General features: G+C 46.5%; 1 protein-coding gene and 1 pseudogene across 5 annotated transcripts in view; one reads left to right on the top strand and one right to left on the bottom strand.

The window, feature by feature from the left end:
• The first annotated feature begins 2,731 nt into the window (after positions 1-2,731).
• On the top strand, positions 2,732-3,250 carry LOC308253621 (myosin regulatory light polypeptide 9-like; annotated as a pseudogene). Its single transcript has one exon. The product of its transcript is annotated as a myosin regulatory light polypeptide 9-like (transcript).
• Positions 3,251-4,631: 1,381 nt separating this feature from the next.
• The window catches only part of SCPEP1 (serine carboxypeptidase 1), a 40,739-nt gene continuing 18,557 nt past the window's right edge, over positions 4,632-26,813 (bottom strand). For 2 of the 4 annotated variants that reach the window (XM_080680446.1, XM_080680449.1), the window contains exons 10-13: positions 26,453-26,566; positions 24,258-24,395; positions 21,689-21,852; positions 15,748-16,325 (exon numbers count right to left, since the gene is read on the bottom strand). In XM_080680446.1, the coding sequence (XP_080536572.1) occupies positions 16,263-16,325; positions 21,689-21,852; positions 24,258-24,395; positions 26,453-26,566 (479 nt within the window). In that variant the 3' untranslated portion in view covers positions 15,748-16,262. Of the gene's footprint in view, positions 5,245-14,203; positions 14,835-15,747; positions 16,326-21,688; positions 21,853-24,257; positions 24,396-26,452; positions 26,567-26,813 lie in introns of those variants that run through there. The other 2 variants (XM_080680447.1, XM_080680448.1) reach the window with 2 other exon arrangements.

Consider the following 26,813-nt stretch of genomic DNA (forward strand, 5'->3'; position numbering starts at 1 on the left):
CTATTTCTCTTCCTTCCTCTCTGAAGTCAATAAAAAATATTTAAAAATAAAATAAAGTGAAACATCACGTACACACAAAAATATCCACATGCTATTACTAGAATTCATTTTTAAAAGATTGAATAAGCAGCAAAACAATAGTATTCAAAAAAGGCAAACAGTGTTCTTATATGATGTATGGTGTCCTTATAAAATAATACTAGTGTGCAATTTTTTAAATATATATATTGATTTATTTCAAAGAGAAAGGGAAAAGGAGAGAGAGATATTTGAAACATCAATGATGAGAGAGATCATTGATTGGCTGCCTCCTGCACGCCCCACACTGGGGATGGAGCCTGCAACCCGGGCATGTGCCTGTGGCCAAAATCGAACCCAGGCCCCTTCAGTCTGCAGGCTGACGCTTTATCCACTGAGCCAGACCAGCTAGGGCACGATCAAGCATAATGATGCATTTGTTCTAAGCTCCTGGTGTCCCCTGTGATGCTGGCATATCCAGCCACTCGTGGAAGTTACAATCAAGGCCTCTGTATCCAGTACTGATACTTCCATACTTACAGTTTGGCTCACACATCTTGCCTGTCTCCGTAGGGGACCATTGCTGGTCCACAGCCACTTGGGAGCACCCTCGAGTTAAGCGCCACCTGTTCTTCCTCCTGACAGTTCCCGGCCAGGGCCAGCCAGTTCAGTCAGAACCTTTCACTTTCACATCCAGCCCCAGCCAGGGAACTGGGTGTGTCCCTCAGACACTTGGCGGGAAAGCTGGTTCCCAACCGTTAACAAGCAATTAAAACGGAGGCCACCCCTGTAGGGAAAGGCAGGGCGCTTTCTAACAGCATAGCATCCCAACCTCCACCACGCAATGCCTGGCCAGATCAACGGTGGTTGTAAGTGTGGCTGGATCAGTATTTTGAAGTTCCGCTTCACCAAATTTCCAGAGGGCTTCTTGCACACCCCACCCTTCGCAACTATGAGTCAGCCTCCCTTGGAACCAGAAAACAAGTGGCAAATACAGGCCCATTATATTGAAAAATGCAGCCGGACTCCACAAAGAAAGATTGAAAGGACATTTACACAGTAATATGATCCTGTGCTTTTGTCTGACGTTTTTACTTTTTTAGGACTTCAATTTTGCTCATTAATGCGCAGTGAGAACTTGGAGTCAGATGAAATACAAATGTAAAATCCTTCTAGATGGTAAACATTTTCTTCCAGTCATTCATAGTTATCGCACCCAAATCTCATGCAATGAATTTTTTTTAAGCAACTCGCCCCTATTGAGAAATTCCAAAACATCTAATTTGGAATTTTTTTCTTTTGTCTTTTATTGTCTTATATGCCTTATCTTTTGAAAAACTTTTTTTTATTGATTTCAGAGAAGAAGGGAGAGGGAGAGAGAGATAGAAACATCACTAATGAGAGAGAATCATTGATTGGCTGCCTCCTGCACGCCCCCCACTGGGGATCCAGCCCACAATGTGCCCTTGACTGGAATCGAACCTGGGACCCTTCAGTTAGAAGGCTGATGCTCTATCCACTGAGCAAAACTGGCCAGGGCTGAAAAACTTTTTATTATGGAGATAGTTCAAAGAGCAGATGGTCAGTATAATGAACTTTATGCATAAGCATCATCCGTCATACCAACCAGGAGGCTGTGGCTAACCCTGTCTAATCCATATGCTCATCCACTTCTCCTTCCATATTTTAGTTGTTTAACCAGTACTTTTATTAAAGTATGTCTTTAGTAGATTTATATCTTTATTATGGTAAAAATTTATGTACAATAAGCTGGATTCATTTTAACATACAACTTGATGAGATGTTTAACATACAACAGATAAAAAACACCTTAAAATCATCGCCATTATCAAAATACAGAACATTTCTATCATCCTCCAAATTGTTTTGTGCCCCTTTGCAGTCCATCCCTCCCTCTGCTTCCAGTCCCAGGCAACCATGATCTGCCTTTTGTTGTTGTTGTTGTTAATCCTCACCCAAGGATATTTTGTCTATTGATTAAAAAAAAATACTTTTATTGATTTCAGAGAGAAAGGGAAAGAGAGATAGAAACATCAATGATGAGAGAATCATTGATTGGCTGCCTCCACTGGGGATCGAGCCCATGACCTGGGCATGTGCCCTGACCGTGAATCAAACCATGACCTCCTGGTTCATAGGTGGACACTCAACTACTGAGCCATGCCAGCTGGGCCATTTATTTATTTATTTATTTATTTATTTATTTATTTATTTAGACACAGTGGAAGAGAGGGAAGAGGGGGAAGAGAAAAAGATGGGGGGGTTAGAGATAGAAACATCAATATGAGAGAGACACATCAATGGTTGCCTCCTGAATGCACCCCAACCAGGTACGTGTCCTTGACTGGGAATCAAATCCAAAATCCTTTGTTGGTGCATGGGCTGATTCTCTACCACTGAGCCACACCGGCCAGGCATGATCTGCCTTTTTTCTGACAGTATGTATTCCCTCCTGATATTATTTTGAAGCAAATGTCAGATAGCTTATTTCATCTATAAATATTTTATCTAAGAGATAAAACCTCCTTTTAAAAAGAATGATCATGCTATTATGATGCAGAACCCAAGCTACAATCTGAGTACCCTCCGCCAAGGTTGCCAAATTTAGGAAATAAAAATACAGGGCACCAGCTCTGCACACTGAAAGAGTACCTTCTCTGCACCAGGGAAGCCCCACCCACCTGAAACCAAGATGTCCAGTAAGCAAGCCAAGGCCAAGATCACCAAGAAGTGGCCACAGCGGGCCACATCCAATGTCTTTGCAATGTTTGACCAGTCCCAGATCCAGGTGTTTAAGGAGGCTTCCAACATGATCAACCAGAACTGAGATGGCTTCATTTACAAGGAGGACTTGCATGACATGCTGGCCTCCCTGGGGAAGAACCCCACGGATGAGTACTTGGAGGGCATGATGAGCGAGGTCCCTGGGCCCATCAACTTCACCATGTTCCTGACCATGTTTGGGGAGAAGCTGAATGGCACAGACCCCGAGGACGTGATCCACAATGCCTTTGCCTGCTTCGACGAAGAGGCCTCAGGTTCTATCCATGAGGACCATCTTCGGGAGCTGCTCACCACCATGGGTGACCGCTTCACAGACAAGGAAGTGGACGAGATGTACCGCGAGGCACTCATTGACAAGAAAGGCAGCTTCAACTACATGGAGTTCACCTGCATTCTCAAACATGGTGCCAAGGACAAAGACGACTAGGCCTCCCAAGCCCCCCATGTCCAGGCCCCTGTCCCAGTCACCTGCTCCACACACACACAGTCTGCACCTGCTCATGCCCATGGGTCCCAATCAGGGGAGGCTCCCTCTGAGGAGTTAGGGCCCCGCTCCCAGTGGAGGAAACAGGCCCAGAGAGAGCTGTGCCAGGCAAAGACCACACAGCCACTGTGAGGCAGGGGTGCCCACTGTGACCCTTCAAGAAAGGATCATCTAGGGAGCTGGGCCAGAGGGCTGGGCCTGAAGGTGCCAAGGGAAGGCCCCGAAGGAAAGCCCAGGCTCAGCTGTTCCCTGCCCATCCCCAGCCTGTCCCCACAGGAAGGGCCCTGTGCACCACTTCAAGTGCACCCCATGCGGGGCATGAAGCCCTTTCCCAGATTGCCACAAACTCACGAATCGCACCACATCACGGTCCTCCAGAGGACAGGATGACAGAGCCCTCCCCTCTGCCCTGCTCCGGAACACTCCACCCACGTGGAGTGAGCTCCTCCAAGAGAGGCGGAGTCTCTAATAGAAGGCTAAACACTGGGGAAAAAAAATACAGGATGCTCAGTTGAATAGTTGGATTTGAATTTCTGATAAAATATAAATATAATAGGCCTCCACTACTTTGTCTGGCAACCCTACCTCCCCTCCCTGTTCCCCCATTGAGAGTGCAAGGATGCACTTCTGGACCCTAGAACACTCCTCAGCTCCTTGTGATCCTGCCTCAGGCACAGGTACTCCCCCTCCCACCTATACCGAGGTGGGACTGGGTATAATGAACTCCAAGTCCCCAAAGAGGTAGGACATCTCCCATTCCCCACCCCTCAAACTCCCCCCACCCCCATCCTATTCCGCCCAGTGGACAGAGACTGGCTTCTGAATCCCTCTCATGCATTTCCATCTGGTCTGGCTTTGCAGAACCCAAGCTACAAGTCCAAGTCCCTCTGCTTTTTTGACAGGTTCTGAAAGGGAATAGGAGAAAGCCTAATTAATCCGAGGAACCCGGGAGTGAGCTTTTCTGGCCGCTTTGATACGAAGTTGTTCTTTGGGTTGAGAGATCTAAATGGCTGTTGTGACCATGTGAATCGGGTTTCATTCTCCAGCCACCCTTTCAGGAATGGGAAAAACAAAAGCCAACTTGCTCTGACGCATCGTATCAAATGTCAACACGATCTCACCAAGCACTGTCCTCCTCAGAGTTTATTTGGGGTGTAACACACCTTAAGAAGATGTTGATGAGCCAAGATGCAAACCCAACTGTTTGGGAGATTGGCAGGAAGCAAAAAGACCTGATGCTCCTTGTGTCTCTGAAAAAAAGGGGCTCTTTAACCTGCCATCACAGGTGCCTGCACCTGGCAAACAGCATCCCATTGGATACAGTTGTTGTCATTGTAATTGTATTTATTGTGAGATATGTCATACATACAGAGGAGTAAAAGACACCCCACATATGTACAGTTTAATGCATCATTATACATTGGATACCCCATAACCAGCAACCACGTCTAGACCATTCCGTCACTCATAAGCCTCTGTGGACCTCCCCACCTCCATCACATTTCCCTCCACCTCCAGATATGGTCACTATCCTGACTTGTAGAAATAATTTCCTTGCTTTTCTCTTTATTGTTACTGCTATCTGTGCACTGCCAAACAAGCCTCTGTTTTTAAACTCCATATGCATGAAATTATATTGCATGTGTTCTTTGTGACTTGTTCCTTCCTCACAGTGGTTCTCAGACTAGCAATGTGTCCAGGCTGGTGGATTCAGGAGTATGCTGTCTTCACGAAAATCACTGGCCTTGAAGTCACATGGACCTGCTTTGGCCTCCTAGCTCAACCCCACAGGCTGTCAGTTAACTGTGTCACTTGTCCTTTCCTCCTTTGCAAAACTGAAACAAATTGAACCTCTGGACATGAGCACCTCAAGAGCGGGAGAGTACTTCATTTGTCATTCTGTTCTCCGCAGATCGGAGGGCTGGTCCCCGATGAACCTTGGGTGAATAAAGGAGTTATGGTGAGATGATGCATATAAGGACCTACTAATACAGTACCCAATTCAGAGCAAGTGAAGCTAAAGTCATTATTGTTATCAGTGATGTTTGTTTGAATAGGCACCCACAGAAACTGTGAGATAGTAAACGTTTGTTGCTTTAAGCTGGTGCATTTGGGGACAATTTGTTACACAGCAGTGGATAAGTAACACACTGTCTCTTCTGGGATGAAAGGCATGCTGGCAGTTTTCAGAGCTTGTGGCAGGTGAGACGATGCACTGTTCAGATCCCCTTTAGGAATGGGCTCCTGCCCAAATACAAGGAACACAATTAACTGACAGCCTTTGGAGTTCGGCCCAGCTTTCAAGATGCAATCATGCTCTTCCCAGCCAATGGGTGAGCTGAGATAGTGGGGCAAGGACCTACCCATTTCTGCCCAAAACATGCCCCCTCTAATGGGTGGTCTTTGCTTCAGGGATCTGTGTTGGGCTGGCAGAGACTTGGACAGGTCTGCATTGAAGTCTTAGGTGTCCATGAGTATCACTTCCCAATAAACCTTTCCATTCTCAACCCCATCTTAACCTGTGCTTCCCAGATAACCCCTGCTGTAACCAAGGACCACACCTGCTTCATAGAAACCCAAGCGTCCTCGTCAGCCCAGACATATACAGACTCTGCCCCTTGCTAGCTCTGTGACCCTGGGCAAGGTCCTCAACCCCTCTGACCTTTTTTTCTCACATGTAAGATGGATGATAAAAAATGGGGGCTCAAATGGGATATTTATAGAGTGTGTAACAGAATGCACAGTATACAGTAAGTGCTAGAAAAAAGATAACTATTGTCTAGCCACAGATTACATACCAACTAGTGGCTTTACATTGTCCATAAAGTTTTATTGGAAATTAGTTCAATACATTGTCTGTTGTATCGATAGTAGACCTTTGACATTCATGAGGACTATACCCTGTTGTCTTTATGAAACCCCAGACTACCAAGTGCCACCATAGAACATACTGTCACCCATAAAAAAAGGTACAACTTGAAATTCTACATGACTTTTAGACCCTTAACAGTTCTATAAATAAGGAGTTAACAAAAAAAAAAAAAAAAAAAAGAAAAGGAGTTAAAACTTTATAAAGCTGTCAAGTTATGCCAAAGTAACTTGGTGAACTGTTCCTCTTGATTGCATTATACTTTATCACATCAGAGGGCCGAGCCGCCTCTGAGCACCACCCTTTTAATAAACCTAGACATCTGAAATGTAACCTGTCCAAACCGGTTCCTCACACAGTGTGCTTCACTTTGGGAAGTAATTCCAAGCCAGAAAACAGGAAGCCATCCATGACACCTCCCTCTTAGTTCCCACTTCCAACCCAATGTCATGTTTTATCTATTTGTTCTCCCTTCAAAAAAATACCCTAAACCCTCCCACTTTCCATCTCTACCAGCACCACCCAATCTTTTCTCTCCCAAGAGCCTCCTAATTGGCTTCCTTTTCTTTATGCTTGATTGATTGATTGATTTGAGAGAGAGAGAGAGAGAGAGAGAGAGAGAGAGAGAGAGAGAGAAACATTGTTTTGTTGTTCCACTTATTTATGCATTCATTGGTTGATTCTTGTATGTGCCCTGATACCCTGACTGAGAATCAAACTCGCAACCTTGGAGTATTGGGACAACGCTCTAACCAACTGAGCTACCTGGCCAGGGCTGGCTTCCTCTTGCAGTGAGAATAAAGACCAAACTTCTTGTCAAGGCTGAGGTTCTCACTAGCTGGCCCCTGCCCTCTGTAAAATCTCACCTCCACTTCCCAAACGCTCCCTCCCATTTCAAGCTCGCTCTTGTCTGAGGACCATCCCCGGGCGCTTTCTGTGTTTAGAACTCTCCTCGCCAACTCTTTGCGTTGCAGACTTCTTTGCCTCCTTAAGGTCTGAGGCTGAACATCACCTACTAACTGCTGTCTATATTATGTTCGATCCCTCACAGCCTCCTCCAATTTCAGCCACAGCAGCCAGTCATTTCTTTTGCTGCATGCATCTCCGCTCGTCAGGACATATTTATTTGTTTTGTAAAGGTTTCCCTCAGCTTCTTTGAATGCAGGGGTCTTGTCTCTTTTGTGCATTTAGTGCCAAGTCCACTGCTGGCCACAGTACAGGTTTGGTGCGTAAACGGTGGATGAATTTTCTAGGTAAGAATATCACTTTTATTTTTAACAATGATTTCCCCCCTATGGCAAAAGCTGTACCTTGTCATTGTAGAAAAGATTAGAAAGTACAGATTAAAAAAATAAGACATGCCCGGCCGGTGTAGCTCAGTTGGTTAGGCATTGTCTGGTGCACCAAAAGGTTGCAGGTTCGATTCTCAGTTAGGGCACATGCCTGGGTTTTGGGCTCCATCCCTGGTGGAGAATGTGCAGGACACAGCTCATCAATATTCTGCTCTCACATTAACGTTTTTCTCTTTTTCTCTCTCTCCCTTCATCTCTCTCTTTTAAAAAATAAATAAAAAATAAAAATAAAAATAAAGTGCCACCCCCAGCCAGGCTGTACTATCTCCTGTGTCCAACAGTAGTGAAGATTTCAAAGCAGAGCTGAGGGAGAGGATCACAATCCACAACCCCCAAAAAACAACAATTCCATTTTGTTCTTCATTGCTTCTTTCCAGCCAGCCCCCCATTTGTTTGTCACCCCCCCCATGGCCTTTCCCCCACATTCCTCACCTGAGGTGGCAGGTGGTGGCCCAAAGAGGACTTCCCTCTTCTCTGGGTCTTTTCCTCTCACTCCCCACTCACCCCTGGACACACACCAATTGCTCTTGGAGTCTTGCCCAGGTTAGCCACCATCTTTTCTTATCCAGCTCTATCTTTCCTGCCTCCCTTCAGCCCAGGTGTCTTCTTAAGTTTTTTATTCCAAACCAGTGCCATCCTCCCCCTGCTTTGAATCCTGGTTAATATATGAGCTCCCTCTACCAACCCACCCCATCATGGAAGCTCCTTAGAAAAAGAAGGACAATGGAAAAGTCTTGCTAGAGCTGTGGTGCCCGTGGGAGTGGGGGGTGGGGAGGGTTCAGCAGCCTTTGCCTGCACTGGCCTTTCCCCTACTTCCCCCCTTCTCAAGGTCACTGGTTTCAAAGGTCTCGGCAAGCCTGTCCCGAGTTCCTATTTTTCCTTCTGTGGGTTTCTAGCTCCTTAAGAGCAAAGAGGATTTGTCTCTGGTGAAGGTTGCCAAAGGTGGGGGCTGGAATCTCTGAGAAAGCAATTACCTTGAAGAGCCTTCCCTGGAGAACAGGCTCTTTCTCTTCCAAATGAGAAAATTCTCACTTCTTGCCAATTAGTCCAGAGGGCACTTGGAACTTTACCAGCTGAAATGCTAAAGACTCTTAAAGGGAAAGCGAGCAAGGAACAAGGACAGACTTCTGGAGGCTGTGGCAGCAGATAGGTGGCTTTTAAAGAAAAAGCACAAGGCAATAATGAGCTGTTACCCTGGTGGAACACACTGGAATATATTGTCAAAACCCACCACCAATGAAAGTTAAATATACAGAACCAACCCCCCCCCCCCGCCCCTGCCATGAGTGTAGATTTCATTGTCAAGTTCTACAACCATCTCATTTACCCTAGAGATGAAATCAACTATTCTGAAACAGACTTGTAACTGTTCTAAAAAAGACTTACCTCAGAAACCTACTAATATCCATATGTAAATGGATAATTTGATAAGATTAGTTATGTATCATAATAAAAGAATGGCTGAGGGTGGTTGCATGTTTCTTTTTAATCGCATTGGCTTTGGACTGCACTACAGGATTTCTTTTGAGACAGGTCTGCTACCTCTCTTTGGCTTTGCCTAAAACAGCACTCCACTTGGCTTGCTTTGCCCAGGTGAACAACGGGACAAGTCCAGAGGTGTCAGACTGGAAGGAGGAAGCTTGCTCAGGTTAACATCTTGCCATGTGTAAGCACGAACTGTGGATGGCCCTCTCCAGCTTCCTTGAAGATGGCTGTGCACACACCTGAAGCTTCAGTCCCCGGTGAGTGAGGGGGATTAGGTGAGGGTGGGGGGGAGTGGCGGGGGGTGGGGGTGGGGGTGGGGAGAAGGAACTTGCAGAAACTGGCCAGGTCCCGTGGTTTGGCAGAGAAGACAGTGGTGAGAAGGCAAATCTGGTCCGGGGAGAGTTCAATACACCAAAGGACATCTAACTAAACTATGTTATTGATGATGATATTTAATTCTGGAGAAAGTCACCTGGAATCAGCTATTTGCTTTTGAGTCTGCCCCTGATTTTGACTGCTGACAAATTCTAATGCCAGGATTGCAGGTAAACATCACAGCAACATAGTGCACTCCCTTTGCTGCCCCCCAAAATAGCCACTGTTTGAGGAACAAAATAAAACCTGATTCCCCAGACCTAACACATTGTAGATCTGAGCCCCAAGTATCCGTGTTTTCACCAGATTTGATTCACTATAACCAAAGTATATTCTAACAGTACTTTCTTTTGACTGGGCACTTTGCTTTTCCTTTTTAGATTGGCATTTTTATTTTATTTTTAAAAAAATATTTTTATTGATTTCAGAGAGTAAGGGAGAGGGAGAGAGATAGAAACATCAATGATGAGAATCATTGATTGGCTGCCTCCTGCACGCCTCTTATTGGGGATCAAGCCTGCAACCCAGGGATGTGCTCTTGACCAGAATCGAACCCAGGACCCTTCAGTCCACAGGCCGATGCGCTATCCACTGAACAAAACCAGCCAGGACAGCCTTTTTATTTTAAAATATTTTCTCAGTAGTTTCTTACTCAGGGCTTGACTTGAGCTTTAGCAAATTAAAAAAAACTGGTTATTCTTCTAGGAGCAAAGTTAAGTGTTTTCCCAGAGAGATGCCAAATGCCACTTTATTTTTGGTTGCAATTTTCTCAAGAGGGCCTTTTAATCGTTCTTGGAGTAGGGCTGGTAATCTCTGGAAACAAGATAAGCTGGGAGACCTTTACCCTGCCCCAACTCCTCCTTTTCCTTTACACTTGAGGCAACTAAATTGGACTCTGGGTGTCATGAATCCTTGAGTTTTACTAGGAGTTTCCTGTGGCTGACACTGAAGTTTTCTTTGGTGTTGGGATCAGGAATACTTAGGAAGCCAAGCCTAATGACATGGTCTCAAGGTACACTTGAAATGCTTTTTCCCATGGCAGTAATTCTCTCTGGGTTTATGAAAGAGTGTAACAATGCCATTCCTAGTTTCTAAAACCACACTGTATTTAGTTAGAATTCGGTTTGTCTGTACGTGGTCGAAAACCCAAACCACCAGGGGCTTAAGATAGAAGTTGGTCTTGAGATGGTGGAAAACTGGTGGCTCCACTCTTTAATATTCTCAGGGACCATGGCTTCTTCTAGCTTCTCTCTTCAACACTTCTATGCTTAGATTCTTATGCTCTTTACTCTTAATGGTGGCATTCACATTCTAGCCAGTAAAATGGAATAAAATAGGGGAGGGGAGGAATGAGGGGAAAGATATCCACTGGAGGTATCTAGTTGCTGCCAGGGGAAGACATCTGCTTATATCCCATTGGTTAGAACTTAATCACACACTCACACTTAGCTACAAGGGAGGCTGGGAAATGTAGTTCTTTTCCCCTAGATGGCTATGTGCCCAGTTAAAAAATTTATTTCTAGCCCTGGCTGGGTAGCTCAGCTGGTTTGAGCATTGTCCCAATACCCCAGCGTTGTGGGTTCAATCCTCAGTCAGGGCACATGCAAGAATCTACCAATGAATGCATAAATAAGGGGGTCAACAAATAGAAGTTTCTCTCTCTCTCTCTTTCTCTCAAAATCAATAAAAATTTTTCCAGACCTAGCTGGTTTGGCTCAGTGGATAGAGCGTCAGCCTGCGGACTAAAGGGTCCGGGGTTCAATTCCAGTCAAGGGCACATGCCCGGTTGCAGGCTCGGTCTCCAGTGGGAGGCGTGCAGGAAGCAGCCAATCAGTGATTCTTTTCATATCATTGATGTTTCTCTCTCTCTCTCCCCCTCTACCTTCCTCTCTGAAATCAATAAAAATATTTAAAAAAAATTTTTTTTCTCCAAACAGAATTAAAGAGAGCAACCTTGTTTGGGGCCCAGCAGGAGGCCCCTTTGCTCCACCAACCTTCAATAGTGCTGTATTAAAACCTCCCTTTCAATCCTGTCAATGTCCAGTCTTATTGATTTTCATTTCTAAAGATTTCCACCCTGCTGGGATCAGTTCCTTGGCCCTCCTGCTTCCCTCTCCTCATTCTGGTTAATTAATCTAATGTTTTTATTAGAATCTGTAAAACCCATGAGGGGAAGCTGAGACAGCAATTTCAATATGCTTCTGGGATTATTGCTGATTTTGCAGCATTAAGATTACATTGGGTACCCATGAAAAAGGGGTCACCTTAACCACAGCATTTACCATGACCCGAGTAACAGGCATATTCAGCAGGTGAATATCCCAGTCATCAGAAAGCCAGTCCCACACGGCTTATGTACAGAACATATCAGCTGCTTCATGTGAGGTGTTTACCAGGCATTTATAGGGAGAGTCAGTCCCCTTTGCCGAGTGAACCGACCTTACAGTGGCTTTCATCCAGTCCACCAAGCTGGCTGTTTCCTCAGGAATAACGTGCTATGTGTCTGCGTCTTATAGAGCTAATTAAGAAATAATTCAGCTGAATAAATTTGAAGATCTGATCGGCTTTACTGAACGATCCATGAATCTCGAGCAGCATCCCGTCTAGCAAGTAGAGAGGCACTCTAGAGGAACTGTACACTAGGGAAGGGTTTTGTCCACAGAAACTGAGGAGGACAAGAAAGTTCTTAGCAAAACAAAAGAAAGGATTATTTCAGGCAAGGTTACCTTCCCTTAGGGGAAAGCAGGGATCTTATCAGGCAGATTACCTCAGCTTCCTTTAGGGAAAATTACAGGCTGACCACTAAGATTACTGTCCTGAAGAAGGTGGAATCTGCAGTTAGGTAACTATTGAGTTTAGGGTCAGTGTCATGGGCTTCAGCACAAGTGACTCTATTTGGGGCCTGTGGTTTTCTCTTTAAAAGCCATCTGTGATTGTCCAATAGTGAGTTGTGGGTCCTACATCAACCCTACTATGCCCTTCCACTCCGCAGCACTCAAAACCAAAGACACTGCCCCTACGTTAGTCACTTTCACAATCCATTTTAGTAAAGGGCTCATCCCTTTACTAAAGGGTCCACAGTCCATCCCTTACCAACTTGGCACCCACACATGTTGCCTTAAACCACACTTAATCTCCAAACAAAGACAAGACCAAAATGATGCTTCTGCTTGACACGGCACAACTATCCCTCTTACCACCCAAATCACTCTCACCTTCACCCCAGCAGAGCATCAGGTCCCTCTCCTGTCTTTGGAGGATGTTCATTCTTTTCCTAGCTGATTCACACTCCCTTTCTGACATCTTGCACTTAAATGCTTACATATAAAATTATTTATTACAAGCACATCTTAAATTTTATGATAAAAGGATGAGGTTAAATTTTTGGTTAACATTTATTAAAATACATTCATATCAAAGAAGAAAGAAGTGCTCATAACTATTGCAGTCCTCCTTTCTACAACTGGTCTCAAGGTCACAGCTAGCATGTATAGCTACCATCGTCCACTACTTTTTCCGTATTTCTTTTGCCTTCAGCAAGCACCTCAGTGGGTCATAGTTCCTTGCAACGAAGAATGAAGTATCTGGGAAATTAGCAGTTTAAATTGGGGTGTCATTTTCTATTGACCTTAATCAGAGGATGTGGGAGTACTAAAGTGGTACCCCAAAGGATCCCTTGCATTTTCCCTCCTTACCCCAACTGAGTAGTAGCAACCCAATTTTTCCTTGATAGTCAGGCTCAATCACCCAGCCAGTACTTTGTTGATTCAATGACCAGAGGCCAGATGGCAGCTTCAAGTTCCAATTCAAGGCAATCTTTGCTGTCTCCCCGGGTGAAAGCATAGCTCCCTTTGTAACTAAGATTTCTAGACCAGCAGAGGCTGAAGTTGCAGGGATGGCAAGCAAACATTTGACTATTGGATCTCTAGGGTTAATAGGGGGAGAAATGGCTTTACTATCCCTTGATTCCTGGACTCCTGAATCCAGGCTTTAGGAGAAACATGATGCTGATTTAGAGCATGCACCACACACTGGAGGACACTGCCCAGCCCTGCAAGGTGTCACTGCCTAGCTGGCACTGCAACCAAATCTTCAGAAAATCATTCCCTCACCTGTCAAGGCAGTTGCTTCATGTTGATGGGGAATGTGGTAAGACCAGGGAACTCCAAGAGCATGAGCCCTTGGCTGTATCTCATTGGCTGTGAATACCAGGATGGTGGATGAGCCCTTCTGTAAGGCCACAGATGTTAGTTTTAGCAGAAGCGTTGAGGGCAGGGAAGACAAATCCCTGTCCAGAGCAAGTGTCAATTCCAGTAAGAACAACTTGCTGCCTCTCCCATAGTGAAAGTGGTCCAATGTAATCAACCTAGCGCCAGGTAGCTGGCTGAGCCCTTCGGGCAATGGTGCCATATTAGGGGCTCAGAGTTGTCTCTCCTGTTGACAGATTGGGCACTTGACAGTAGTTTCAGCCAGGTCAGTCTTGGTGAGCACGAGTCCATGTTGCTGAGCCCATGCATAACCCCCATCACTGTCACCCTGGCCGCTTTGTACATGAGTCCACAGGAGCCGATGGGGAAGGAGACTGTCTGATGGCTACAGAGTGGGTCATCTTCTTCTGCCCTTTGGTGAGCATTCAAATAGAACACAAATATCTCAGACTCTGCCATTCAGAATAGTCTGTTCTTATACCTCTTCCTTATACCTTTTGACTTTCCATTTGTGTTCTTTCCCAGTCCAACTACCTAGCTCAGTGGTCGGCAAACTCATTAGTCAACAGAGCCAAATATCAACAGTACAACGATTGAAATTTCTTTTGAGAGCCAAATTTTTTAAATATATTTTATTGATTTTTTACAGAGAGGAAGGGAGAGGGACAGAGAGCTAGAAACATCGATGAGAGAGAAACATCGGTCAGCTGCCTCTTGCACAACCCCCACTGGGGATGTACCCACAACCAAGGTACATGCCCTTGACCGGAATCGAACCTGGGACCCTTCAGTCCACAGGCCGACGCTCTATCCACTGAGCCAAACTGGTCAGGGCGAGAGCCAAATTTTTTAAACTTAAACTTCTTCTAACGCCACTTCTTCAAAATAGACTCGCCCAGTCCGTGGTATTTTGTGGAAGAGCCACACGCAAGGGGCCAAAGAGCTGCATGTGGCTCGCAAACCGCAGTTTGCCGACCACAGACCTAGCTGAACCATGATTTGGTGCAGACTCTTTCTTCTGGCCATCTCTCCTCCCAGGCAAATGAACAAACAGGTGCATTGCTCCAAGTTCTGTCCACTGGGAGGATTTCCCTCACCGCCATCGTTCAGGGCTGTCCCAGAGAGGGGCTTTAGTGCTATAGCTGTCCACTTGCAGGTGCTGCATGCCGCTCAGGCGGCACTCTCTGTAAACCAAGCCCAAGGCTGTTCTTCCTCAGTCAGCTGATCACAGGGAATTCCTATGAAGCCACGGGTGTGAGTTGAGAGGATGCAATGTAGCAGGAAAAGGGGACTTGGGCAAGTCTGGGAATTGGTTACAGGATCTTAGAGCAAGAGATTAACCTTCTCAGGAAGGGATGGAAGGGCTGCCTCTTGGGGAAAGGAAGTTTGAGGTCCCTCGCTCCATTGGGATGTGCCCGTATGACCCATCCTAATGCTCAAATTTGTATTCCTTCCCAACCAATATCCTACCTAGTAACAAAGAGCCCCTTTGAGGTTGGGAACTCAATTTGTGTTGCAAATCAATACCAGAATACAAGACTCAGTAACTAGTTATACTCATAGCCAACGTGGTTTCCGGCAAAAGATACCCAGCAACAGCACGGGAGAGTCCGCGCGATCCAACCCAAGCCTCTCATGCTCTTCTTGTCCAAGGGCACACAGGATGCTCTCTCCAACAGCGACCCACAGGGCAAGTGCGCTGCGCCTCTGCCCCAGGGAGCCTGTTTTAGTCTCAGATCCGAAGGGGCGGCTCACCGAGGTGTAAATTGCTTTCCCCACGTTCTACAGGAACAGCTTGGTTTGGTTTTCAAAATATCAGCCCCACAACTATAGGAGGCAGTGTTCCTTCCCGGCATATAGACATTATTAGATTCCTTATGTAGACCTCGAGCCACAAATGAAAACTTAAAAGTCCCAAAGGATTGCCTTAATTTTAAAGAAATGTTGGAATCCTTTGACTAAACAATTATGCTTTTAGGGATTTACTGTAAGAAAATAGTAAGGATGTGCATAAAAATATAACTGCCAGGGTGAATCACCAGAAGCACTATTTATAGTAGCAACAAACTTAAAAACTGCTTATAGGAAACAACTGGACATTTGGTACAGAAATTACAGTACACCCGTAAAATGGAATTCTCAGCCATTAAAACTGTTATAGAATGACATTTATTGACATGAAAAGGTGTTTATGACATTCTGATTTGTGAACAAAGTAGACAGTAAACTAATGACTCAATTTTTGCAAAAAAATATATATAGCAAAAAAAATACTGCCAAGGATATACACTAGAGTGTGTATCCCAGGGAAGGGAGTATATGGGTGTTCATTTTGTTCTTTGTTTGCCTGAATTCCCCACTCTACTTTTTAAAAATATAAATTGCACAGCTTGCTTTTATAATAAGCAAAAGTTAATGTAGTTTAACATCTTCATTTTGATTAAAACAAATCCATTTAAAAAATCTTAAGTTTTTTTTCAGAAGCAGAAATGATTTCCAAGCTGCCACAGAGGCAGTGAGTTTGTTCTCTGCAGAAGCTGGCAGGAACCTTCACAATCACAGCCCCAGTCAGAGTCGAGGGGACAATGGCGCTCCCACAGCTTTGGGGTGCTCGCTTCAGCTCCCGTGCCCCAAGGCCAAGCAGCTCACCTGCAGCCCAGTCCATCCTACTCTTGCCCAGTCACCAGCTTCATCATCTTCAGAGCTATGTCCCCTTGGTCAGAAGGCACCTAGAACCAAGCAGTATCAGAGTTAGCGCGCCTGGTTCTGTTCCTGGGGCCAGCTTCAGGGGTGACATCCCGAGACCCGGCTCCCAGGAAGAGCACCCTGTTGCTCTATGACAGCAACCTGGGAGGACGGCTGCACCTGGGTGCACCCCTTAACAAGAGGGTCGTTTCTGTGAAAGGACCACTGTGCCTGACGAAAGCTCTTCTGGGCCACAACCTGTTAGGTGGCAGGTGCCCGAAGTCTGCGTTTAGGAAAGAACTTTCTCCATGTGGGACTGAGCTGTTGATTTGTTGTTCTTAAAGGCTTGTGCTTATGGTACTAGGCCCAGCCTGTTCAAAGAAGAGGGAAGATTCTAAACATTTTACAGGATTCTCTGTGTAGGAAACATCCCAGACTGGGAAGAGAGTAGAAACATGACCCCAGAGGGAAGTGAACAGCAAAACCGATACAAAGAAGCAAACAAGACCCTTTGTGTGGGTGGTATACCCGTTTTTATGTGATATTCAACTCTGTTTTGTTTTTCCCTTAGAGCAGCGGTTCTCAACCTGTGGGTCACGACCCCTTTGGGGGTCGAACGACCCTTTCACAGGGGTTGCCTAAGACCATCAGATATTTACATTACGATTCATAACAGTAGCAAAATTACAGTTATGAAGTAGCAACGAAAATAATTTTATGGTTGGGGCTCACCACAACATGAGGAACTGTATTAAAGGGTCACGGCATTAGGAAGGTTGAGAACCACTGCATTAGAGTTTTTGAATAATTACTGTTAAAAAAAATCTCCTTCCCGCCCTGGCCAGTATGACTGGGTTGGACATCATCCCGTGCACCGGAAGGTTGCCAGTTTGATTCCTGGTCAGGGTACATGCCCCGGTTTTGGGCTTGATCCCTGGTAGGGGGCGTGTAGGAGGCAGCTGATAGATGTTTCACTCTCATATCGATGTTTCTCACTCTCCCAACCTCCCTCTCTAAAAATTAAGAAATTTTTTTTTAAATATATTTTTTATTAATTTTTTACAGAGAGGAAGAGAGAGGAGAGGGATAGAGAGCCAGAAACATCGATGAGAGAGAAACATCGATCAGCTGCCTCCTGCACACCCCCTACTGGGGATGTGCCCACAACCAAGGTACGTGCCCTTGATCGGAATCGAACCCCGGACCCTTCAGTCCACAGGCCGACGCTCTATCCACTGAGCCAAACCGGTTTCGGCAAGAAATTTTTTTTTAATCTCCTTCCCACACACCATCAAAAGGGGGAGGGGCAGAGGCCTGGGGTAGAGAGTAAATGGCTCCACGATTCTCTATGCCACATCACTGTCCCCGACAATCCTGCCAAGCAAGGCCATACTGGCATGGTGGGGTTTACCAAAATGACATTTAATCAACTAAAGGGGAAGTGGTTGGGGGACGATTTAATAACAGTCTCCAAGAGCTATTTTAAGGCTGCCCCCAACTGATCTCTTGTTCTTTTTGTTCCAAAGCAAGAGGAAATGCGTCTGAACTCCAGCTCAGAGAAAGCCTGTGGTTAGCTCCCCCTCTCTTCCCCTCCTACCTGCCTCTGTGGGGACCCCTCTCTTAATAGCGTTGTTCTCTAAGACACAATGTGTGCTCAACACTGAAGGTACACAGGTACTCAGAGCCCTTCACAAAATGCCCTCTTAACCCTGTCCAGCTGCCTTGTTAATTCTCGCTTCAGATGGTTTCTTTCTTTTGGTTTCTTAAGGAAGTTGTTGTCTCTTTCCCTCGTCGTTTTGCTCAGTCATTTGCTCCAACCTCTCCCCGCTGGCTTTAGAGCAGGGGTGGGCAAACTTTTTGACTCGAGGGCCACAATGGGTTCTTAAACTGGACCGGAGGGCCGGAACAAAAGCATGGATGGAGTGTTTGTGTGAACTAATATAAATTCAAAGTAAAGGAGCGGAGGGGAGAGCAAGAGAACCCTCTGCTCTTTCGGCTCCGCGGGCCGGATAGAACAGCCCAACGGGCCGGATCCGGCCCGCGGGCCGTAGTTTGCCCACGGCTGCTTTAGAGCCTGCCACTCACTAAAAAGGATGACACCCATTAGTGTACCCAACTCATTCCTTACATGTCAGTCCTTTATCTGCCTCGGCAGCAGGAGACATCACTGGCTCCTCTCGGCTTTGAGGATGCCACATGTCCCTGGGCTCCCTCCTACTTTTCCGGTTGCTTCTTTCTCAAGTCTCATTTGTGGATCCTTCTTTTGCCTCCTATCTCTTTTTCTTTTTAATGTATAAAAACTTATATTTTAATTTGAGAGAGAGAGAGAGAGAGAGAGAGAGAAACATCAATTTCTTGTTCCACTTATTTATGCATTCATTGGTTGATTCTTGCATGTGCTCTGACCAGGGATTGAACCCACAACCTTGATGTATCAGGACGATGCTGTTACCACCCGAGCTGAGCTACCCGGCCAGGGCCTTGCCTCCTATCTCTTAAGTACTGGTGCACCCAGGGCCCTGCCTCTCGCCTTTTCCATATTGGATTCCCAAATCTCTGTCTTCAGGGACAAACATTTGACTCCAGATGCACATGTATACAGGCAGTTACCAAGTCCTGCCCATTCTCCCTTAAATTCCTCCACATCGCTCCCTTCTGGCTGACCAGAAAAGCCTCCTAGATTGGTGAGCTTCCCCAGTCTTGTCCCATGCCCTCTGCTGCTGGGATGTTATTTTGTAGACAAACATAGTAATTTCATGCCTTTGCTTAAAACCCCTCGATGGCATCCCATCGCTTTCAGGAAAGGTCTGAGGTCCTTGCTGGGGTGCGCAGTCTCCCTCCCCAGTCTCATCTCTGCCCAGTGACCCTCCCGAGGCCTCGGCTGTCTGAAGGCTCCTCTGGACCTGCACACACTGCTCTCCTTGCTCCCACATTCTCCTTTGCCTAGCTAACTCCTGCCCATTGTTTAGGGGCCAGTCTCCCAGGACCCCCAAGCCTTGGCTGGGCCCCCTTCCCTGGGCCAACCCCCGTCTTAGCATTTCACCCCATGTCATGAGGGTCTCTGCCTGCCAGACCCGCATGCCCGTGAGCTCATTGAGGACGAAGATGGTGCACCATCCATGCACTCGCAGGGCCTGGCACAGTGACACGCCAATGTTTGTTCAGTGAATAAAGGAAACCAAAGAGAAACTTCAGTTCCTCTTAGAACTTCCAGCATTTTCACTTCTGGGAAGTTCTTAAGAGGAAACTAAAGGTCAGTGAGGTTAAGAATACGTTGTCTGTGCAAATACCATATAATTCACTTATATGTGGAAAATAAAGAACAAAATAAACAAACAAAACGGAAACAGACTCAGAGACAGGGAACAGATTGGTAGTTGCAAGAGGGGAAGGGGTCAGGAGATGGGGTAAAAGAGGTGAAGGGACTAAGAAATACAAATTGTAGTTACAGAATAGTCACGGGGATGTAAAGTACAGCACAGGGAATATAGCCAATAATATCGTAATAACTCTGCATGGTGCCAGGTGAGTACTGGAAATTTCTGGGGGGATAGTTTGTAAAGTACGTGATTGTCTAACCACTATGCTGAACACCTGAAACCAATACAAAATAATATTGAAAGTAAACTGTAATTGGAAAAAAGAAAAAAGACTACGTTGTCCGTAGTCAAATGTGTAAATAAATACAGTATTGTGAGACCGAGTCTACCAGATACCCCAGCTCCCCTTCCTCGGTATCAGGCTTTCTCAACCTGGACACCACTGACACTGGGCTGCACAGTTCTTGGGTGTGGGGCTGTGCTGTGCATGGTGGGGTGTTGACCAGGGTCCTCACTTCTACCCACCAGGTACCAGCAGCTCCCTCCCCCTAACTGTGACAACCAAAAATGTTTCCAGTCATTGCCAAAGTCTCTGGGGACAAAACTGACCCCAGGTGAGGACCAGTAATGTCCCTAAGGAGTAGCTTGTGGGAAGGGGTCTTTGCCCCCACTCCTGCCCCAATCTCTCTCTTTTTTTAAATATATATTTTATTGATTTTTTACAGAGAAGAAGGGAGAGGGATAGAGAGTTAGAAACATCCATGAGAGAGAAACATTGATCGGTTGCCTCCTGCACACACCCTACTGGGGATGTTCCCGCAACCAAGGTACATGCCCTTGACCGGAATCTAATCCGGGACCCTTCAGTCCGCAGGCCGACGCTCTATCCACTGAGCCAAACCGGTTAGGGCCCACCCCAATCTCTTAACACCTCCTCAGCAATCCAAGTAAACATACTATGTGCTTGCAGTGCCAACACAAGACCAGTCCCCTCAGCCCATTTTCCAGACACTTCTCTATGGAGCTTCTGTCCTGAGCACAATGGAACCAAGGGGCGAGGGCAGGTCGGAGGGCACCTGAATGTCCCTCTCAACCAACACCTGACAGAAAACCACCATCCTGGGAAGAAGAGAGACTCTGTTTACGTGGCCTGACCAAAGCACAGCGTGAGGGAAGCCCCTGGCCCTTCTACCTCCTGGGATTCCTCCCTTTGGCTCCTTGCCCGGGGTGTGTGTACCTGCGCACATGTGCATGTGTGTGTAGTGGATTCGGCCCTCCACCATCTCCTTCAGCCCACAGAAAGCCACTCAACCAACTTACAACCCGAGGGAAGACAGCGTGTGATAGCCTCCCTGCCCATCTCAGCAGGCAAGGCCTCTTCCAACTGAGTTCCTGGAGCCCCCAGAGCCAAAGCTGCTGGAAGGCACTCCCCTACTGTGCACCACGCACCGGTGCCCCAGCTTTACCGAGCACCAAACTTTGGTTTCCACTTCCTGAAAATGTCAAGGAAAGACAATGTCTCCCCTCTTCCTCTAGGACAAGTTGTTCCTTCAGGACAAACTGTTAAGAGGAAAGTAACATAAATTCATTCAAACTAAAGAGTAAGGGACGGCCCAGCCAGCGTGGCTCAGTGGTTGAGCATCGACCTATGAACCAGGATGTCACAGTTCGATTACTGGTCAGGGCACGTGCCCAGGTTGCGGGCTTGATCCCCAGTAGGTGGGAGGTGGGAGGGGGGGCATGCAGAAGGCAACCGATCAATGATTTTTTTCTCATCATTGATGTTTCTCTCTATCCCTCTCCCTTCCTCTCTGAAATCAATAAAAATATATATGTTTTTAAAAAGAGTAAGGGACAGAGAGCCCAGCTTAACTCTCTCAGGAGGATTTTCTCTTTTAAATGAAAATGTCTAGGCTTCAATGAATGAAGCGCTAAAGGCAGAATTTTGTTACAGACCTTGAAACACTTCCAAGCCCAAAGTGCTTCGTGTAAGACCAACGCAGGCAGTGCACCCAGGCATAATCAACTGCCCATGGCGTCCCTCCCAGAAGGATTTAAATCTGGAACAAAAGCAGCCTCTCTCTCACCATGTGTCCAGCTTTGAGAATCCAGTAGAAAGCCAGGTTCTTGTGGCTCTTGACAAACGCAGACGTTTCAGAAGATGTAGGGTCAGCGTACAGGGGCTTCCACTTCAGCTGACTGAACTTGGGCAGTTCCGTCCACTTAAGTTTCCTTACCCAGGCCTCCTGACCTGATGAGAGGGACAGAGAAGGGCCTGGCATTAACCGTGGGGTGGAGTAGAAAAAAATCTAGGTCCTAGTCCCATCCCAGCCTACATTGACAACTTCCCTATTCCTGTAATCCCTACCTCCCCATGTAATCTAGTCCTACCCTATATAAGCAGCTGGCTTATGGGGGGCTGCAGAGCTGATTTTTGTGAATGACCTGCTGCTCTCCCATACTGCCAGTAGTATTGGAATAAAACCTCATATATGATTAAAAAAAAAAAAAAATCGCCGAAACCAGTTTGGCTCAATGGATAGAGCGTCAGCCTGCGGACTGAGAGGTCCCAGGTTCGATTCCGGTCAAGGGCACGTACCTTGGTTGCGGGCACATCCCCTGTAGGAGGTGTGCAGGAGGCAGCTGATCGATGTTTCTCTCTCATCGATGTTTCTAACTCTCTATCCCTCTCCCTTCCTCTCTGTAAAATATCAATAAAATATATTTTTTTAAAAAAATCTAGTTTGTATAAGATGGCTTTTCCCAAAGCATAATAATGTGCATAAAACTCACCCTTGTAAAATGCAAATCAAAACCACAATGAGCCTGACTGGCGTGGCTCAATGGTTGAGTGTCCACCTATGAACAAGAAGATCACGGTTCGATTCCTGGTCAGGGCACATGCCCAGATTGTGGGCTCAATCCCCAGTGTGGGACATGAAGGAGGCAGCCGATTGATGATTCTGTCTCGTCATTGATGTCTCTATCTCTCTCCCTCTCCCTTCCTCTCTGAAATCAATAAAATATGTATTAAAAAACAAAACACAATGAGATACCATGTCACAGCTGTTAGAATGGATATCATCAAAAAGACAAGTAATAACAAGTGTTGGAGAGGTTGTGGAGAAAAAGGAATCCTCATTCATTGCTGGTGGTAATGCAAACTGGTACAGCCATTATGGAAAACCATATGGAAGTCTCTCAAAATATTAAGAATAGAGCTACCATATCACCCAGAAATCCCTCTTCTGGGTATCTAACTGAAAAGTTTGAAAACATTTATTCATGAAGATATATGCACCCCCATGTGCACTGCAGCATTATTGACGATGGCCAAGACATGGAAACAACCTAAGCATACTTTAGTAGAGGATTGAATAAAGAAGACGTGGTACATATATATAATGGAATACTCAGCCATAACAAAAGAGGAAATACTGTCATTTGTGACAACATGGATGGATCTTGAGAATATCATACTAATCCAAATAAGTCAGATGGAAAAAGTCAAGAACCAAATGATTTCACTTGTATATGGGACATAAAACTAAAAGCAACAAACAAACAAAAATTCACAGACACAGACCACAATATGGTGATTATCAGAAGGAAGGGGTGGGGGAGGTAGAAAAGGGTGAAGGGGGGCATAAATGGTAAGAGAAGACGACTTGACTTTGGGTGGTGAACATACCATGCAATATACAGATGATGTACTATATATAGAAGTGTACACTAGAAACACATATAATCCTATTAACCAATGTCATCCCATTACATTTAATAAATTGTTTTTAAAAAGGGGAAAAAAGCTTACCCTTGTAAAAATGCAAGTTCTGACTCAATGGGTGTGGGTGGGGCCTGAGAGTCTGCATTTTTAGCAAGCTCCAGTGATACCCAGGGCTATGGAGAAACCTAACAGCTGGGGAGCCCGACCAGTTTTTGCCTTTCCCTCTCGCGGCTGTATGCTCTGGAGGGAGGCCATCGGGGACCTCTGGAGGTGGCAGCTGTCAGGAGGACTGAGAAGTCTCGGGTTAGACAGAAAGGTGGGAAGAAACGCAGAACCTTTTCATGTTGTCCTTAGCGCCCTTGGCTTACAAGTCACAGAAAGATTCAGTCCTACTGACGCTAAGAAACATACCACATCCAGCAGACCCCACGTCTGGTGGGCCTGCTGGTTCTGAGCACCTGCCCCTGTGCTTCTACTGGCCCTGCTGACCCCAGAAGTGGGCATGCGGCGACAGCCAGTGCAACAGTGGCTCTGCAAAGACCACTTCCCCCAGGTCCTTGTTTTACAGAGTCCTGAGGGTTTAATCTTAAATCACCCTGCAAGGTTTTCCCTCAATGAAATAGTCCATCTGTCTAGTGGTCAGAAAAATGCCTTCTTTTTTATTTTTGTGGTAGGGATAGGTATTGTTTTTTTCTTTAACTATACTGAAGGGCCTCAACAGTTGGATGGACCTACACTTCTCTGAGGGGTCGCATGTGGCTCCACCCTCTTCCAAGAATCAAGGTTGGGGGTGGATGGATAAAACAGGAAATGGCCTTCTTCCTAGCACCTCCATGTCACCAGCCCCAAGACGGATGTGCCTGAGGCCTGTTTCCTTCCAGCTCAACCCGGGACACCGCCTCCACATGCTACTCAAAGTGGGTTCCTACCCATGGTGTCCACGATGAGGTCGAGCTGTCCGTTATACACGGTCACGTTGACCCCGGCTTCCAGCAACTCGTCCACCACGCTGATGACTGGCTTCATGAAGTCCCCCTCCATGTTCAGGAAGACGTTGTTAGCCTGGCCTGCACATGAGGAAGGAGAAAGAGGGAGCAGCTTGGAATCCACCAGAATAAGGGGTACCTTCCAGCCCAGAGCTTTCTGGGCCCTGGCACCCAAATGTAAGCCTGTGCAGCACCCAAAAGACTGAACACACAGATGCTTCACCCACAGGGACCAACCAGCCTGGGTCTCCATGTCCTGAGCTGGTTGTGCAGAAGGCAAGCATAAACAACACATGCTCTGATCTCTCAAGTGTGGTGATGACAGCAATGGCATTTTTGTTTGTTTGTTTGTTAATCCTCACTCAAGGATACAGAGAGAGTGGGAGGGAGGGGGAAAGAGAGAGAGAGAGAACACTGATTGGTTGCCTCCCGCATGGGTCCCGACCAGCGCTGGGGATGCAGCCTGCAACCGAGGTACATGCCCTTGACCGGAATTGATCCCGGGACCCTTCAGTCCCTGGGCGGACGTTCTAACCATTGAGCAACCGATTAGGGCTAAGTTCTAAGTTCTGAACAAGTGAGGCTACCCTAGTGATAAACCAAATCAGACCCAGACCAATTTAGAGCTCACCCTCAGGAAGCCCTGTGGAGGAATAGTCCCAGGCGAGTGGAGAAGGTGACCACGTGGAGGGCTAGCAGGTCAGTACAGATTCCCAGTGGACTCCTGACCACCACCAACTCCACCATCATCAGAATACTGAACAATAACAATAGCGTATATATTTCTTTTTTTTTGCTAGTCACTGTACTTTATAAGCAACATCTCATTTCCTCTTCATCACTACCCTGGAAGGTAAGGTCTCTTAACTTGTACAAACGTTCAAGAAAATGAAGCTCAGAGAGGCTACAACACATGTCCAGGTTGAAACAGCCAGTCAATGGCAAACTGGGATAGGAAAGCAGGCCTGGCTGACTCCAAAATATGTAGGCTTAACCACAAACCGGAACTCAAGACACTGGGGGTATTGGCCAAGGTCACTCTGTCCTTTCCAAACCATACATAGACACGCCGGAGCCAAAGAGAGTTTGGCTGAAAAAAAGTAGTCACTAGGCCCGTCCACCTGACCCACCCTCCCCCCAGAGAAGCAGGGGCTGCAAAGCACCACCGTAAATGAAGATAAAATGAAGGGCTTGGGCTGCAAACATGTGCTCACAGGAGCCTGAGCTGGACCTGGCCCCTGTGGTTGCTCACGTTTTCTTCCCAGTCCATGACAGCTCCCCACAGCTGTCCTCATCCCCTGTGGCACTGACACCACATTCTTTTTATTTGATCACATTAACTTCTTTCTTCATTTCTAGAAAACTCTGAGGAGGAGATGAGGACACCAGGTCTAGGATGAGCCTTCAGCTCTCTGCAGGTGGGGAGGATGGCCCGTGTCCCCTGAGGACAACAGGCCAGAGCCGAATCTCAGCAGCTGTCACAGGGCCACCCTCGAAAACCTCCAGACCATTACTTTGGGGGATCAACGAAACTCTCCCCAGCATGGAGTGTTTCCTCTCCAGGAGCTTGGGTGTTTCACTGGCTCCCGGTCTTTCCACAGGACTAAACAGGTCCTTATCCAAAATTTCCACCTGGTCTGGTCTCTGAGGACCCCAATATCTCCTCACTATGGCCTTCAGGCCAGAAGGCAGTAAACACCTGATCCACATCTGGCACCAGGAGGAGGCTGGCCAGAGAATTGGTCAAACCTGTCCAAAAGGACCTTTGTCTAGAAGTCACACCTGTAACCAACTGTGGCCTCAGGCATGGCTTTTCTAAATCTCAACGTGCTATTATGGAAAACTTCAAACTGACATGAAAGTGAAGGGGAGAGCGTACTCACACCTGGCTTCAACAATCATCACCTCCTATGTCATTTCTCTCCCAACCCACTCCTGACTTTGAACCAAATCTGGCATGTCACTTGCTGTCTTTTTTTGCTCCTCTACAAAATGTGGACAATAACACCATCCTACTTGCAACATACGATCACCACCACCAACGAAACCCATTCCACCAATAAGGCCTTTGAATTTGCACCTTTCTTCACTTCCTCCCCAACTCCACACGCGGCACTTAATTAGGTCGCATAAGTTACCTCCCCAGGAGCAATCCTTGGGAATAATTTTGAGCTTCGTTCTGATGGGCCCGTTCATGAGCTGGCTTAAGTCGTCCCGATTTAGGTGTCTCACGTGGCGTTGGTAAAGCCGAACTGAAACAGACGTAAGCAGTGAGTCAAAGGAGTGGAAATGGGACCAAGAGGACTTTTCCAAGCTGTTGTGCGAAGAGGGAGGCTTTCGGCTGGAAAATGAAAAGTGTCACCTTGATTCACCCCAGATGGAGGAAGAAAGCAGAAACACATTGAAACTGGAGAGGATTTATTAGTGTTGGTTGCTGCATTTCAAGTGCTTTGGGGCCACGGAGAGTAGCCAGCATGGCCCAAAGAAACCAGCGAGCAG

This window comes from Plecotus auritus, assembly GCF_963455305.1.
Source record: "Plecotus auritus genome assembly, chromosome: 7".
Classification (NCBI taxonomy): domain Eukaryota; kingdom Metazoa; phylum Chordata; class Mammalia; order Chiroptera; family Vespertilionidae; genus Plecotus; species Plecotus auritus.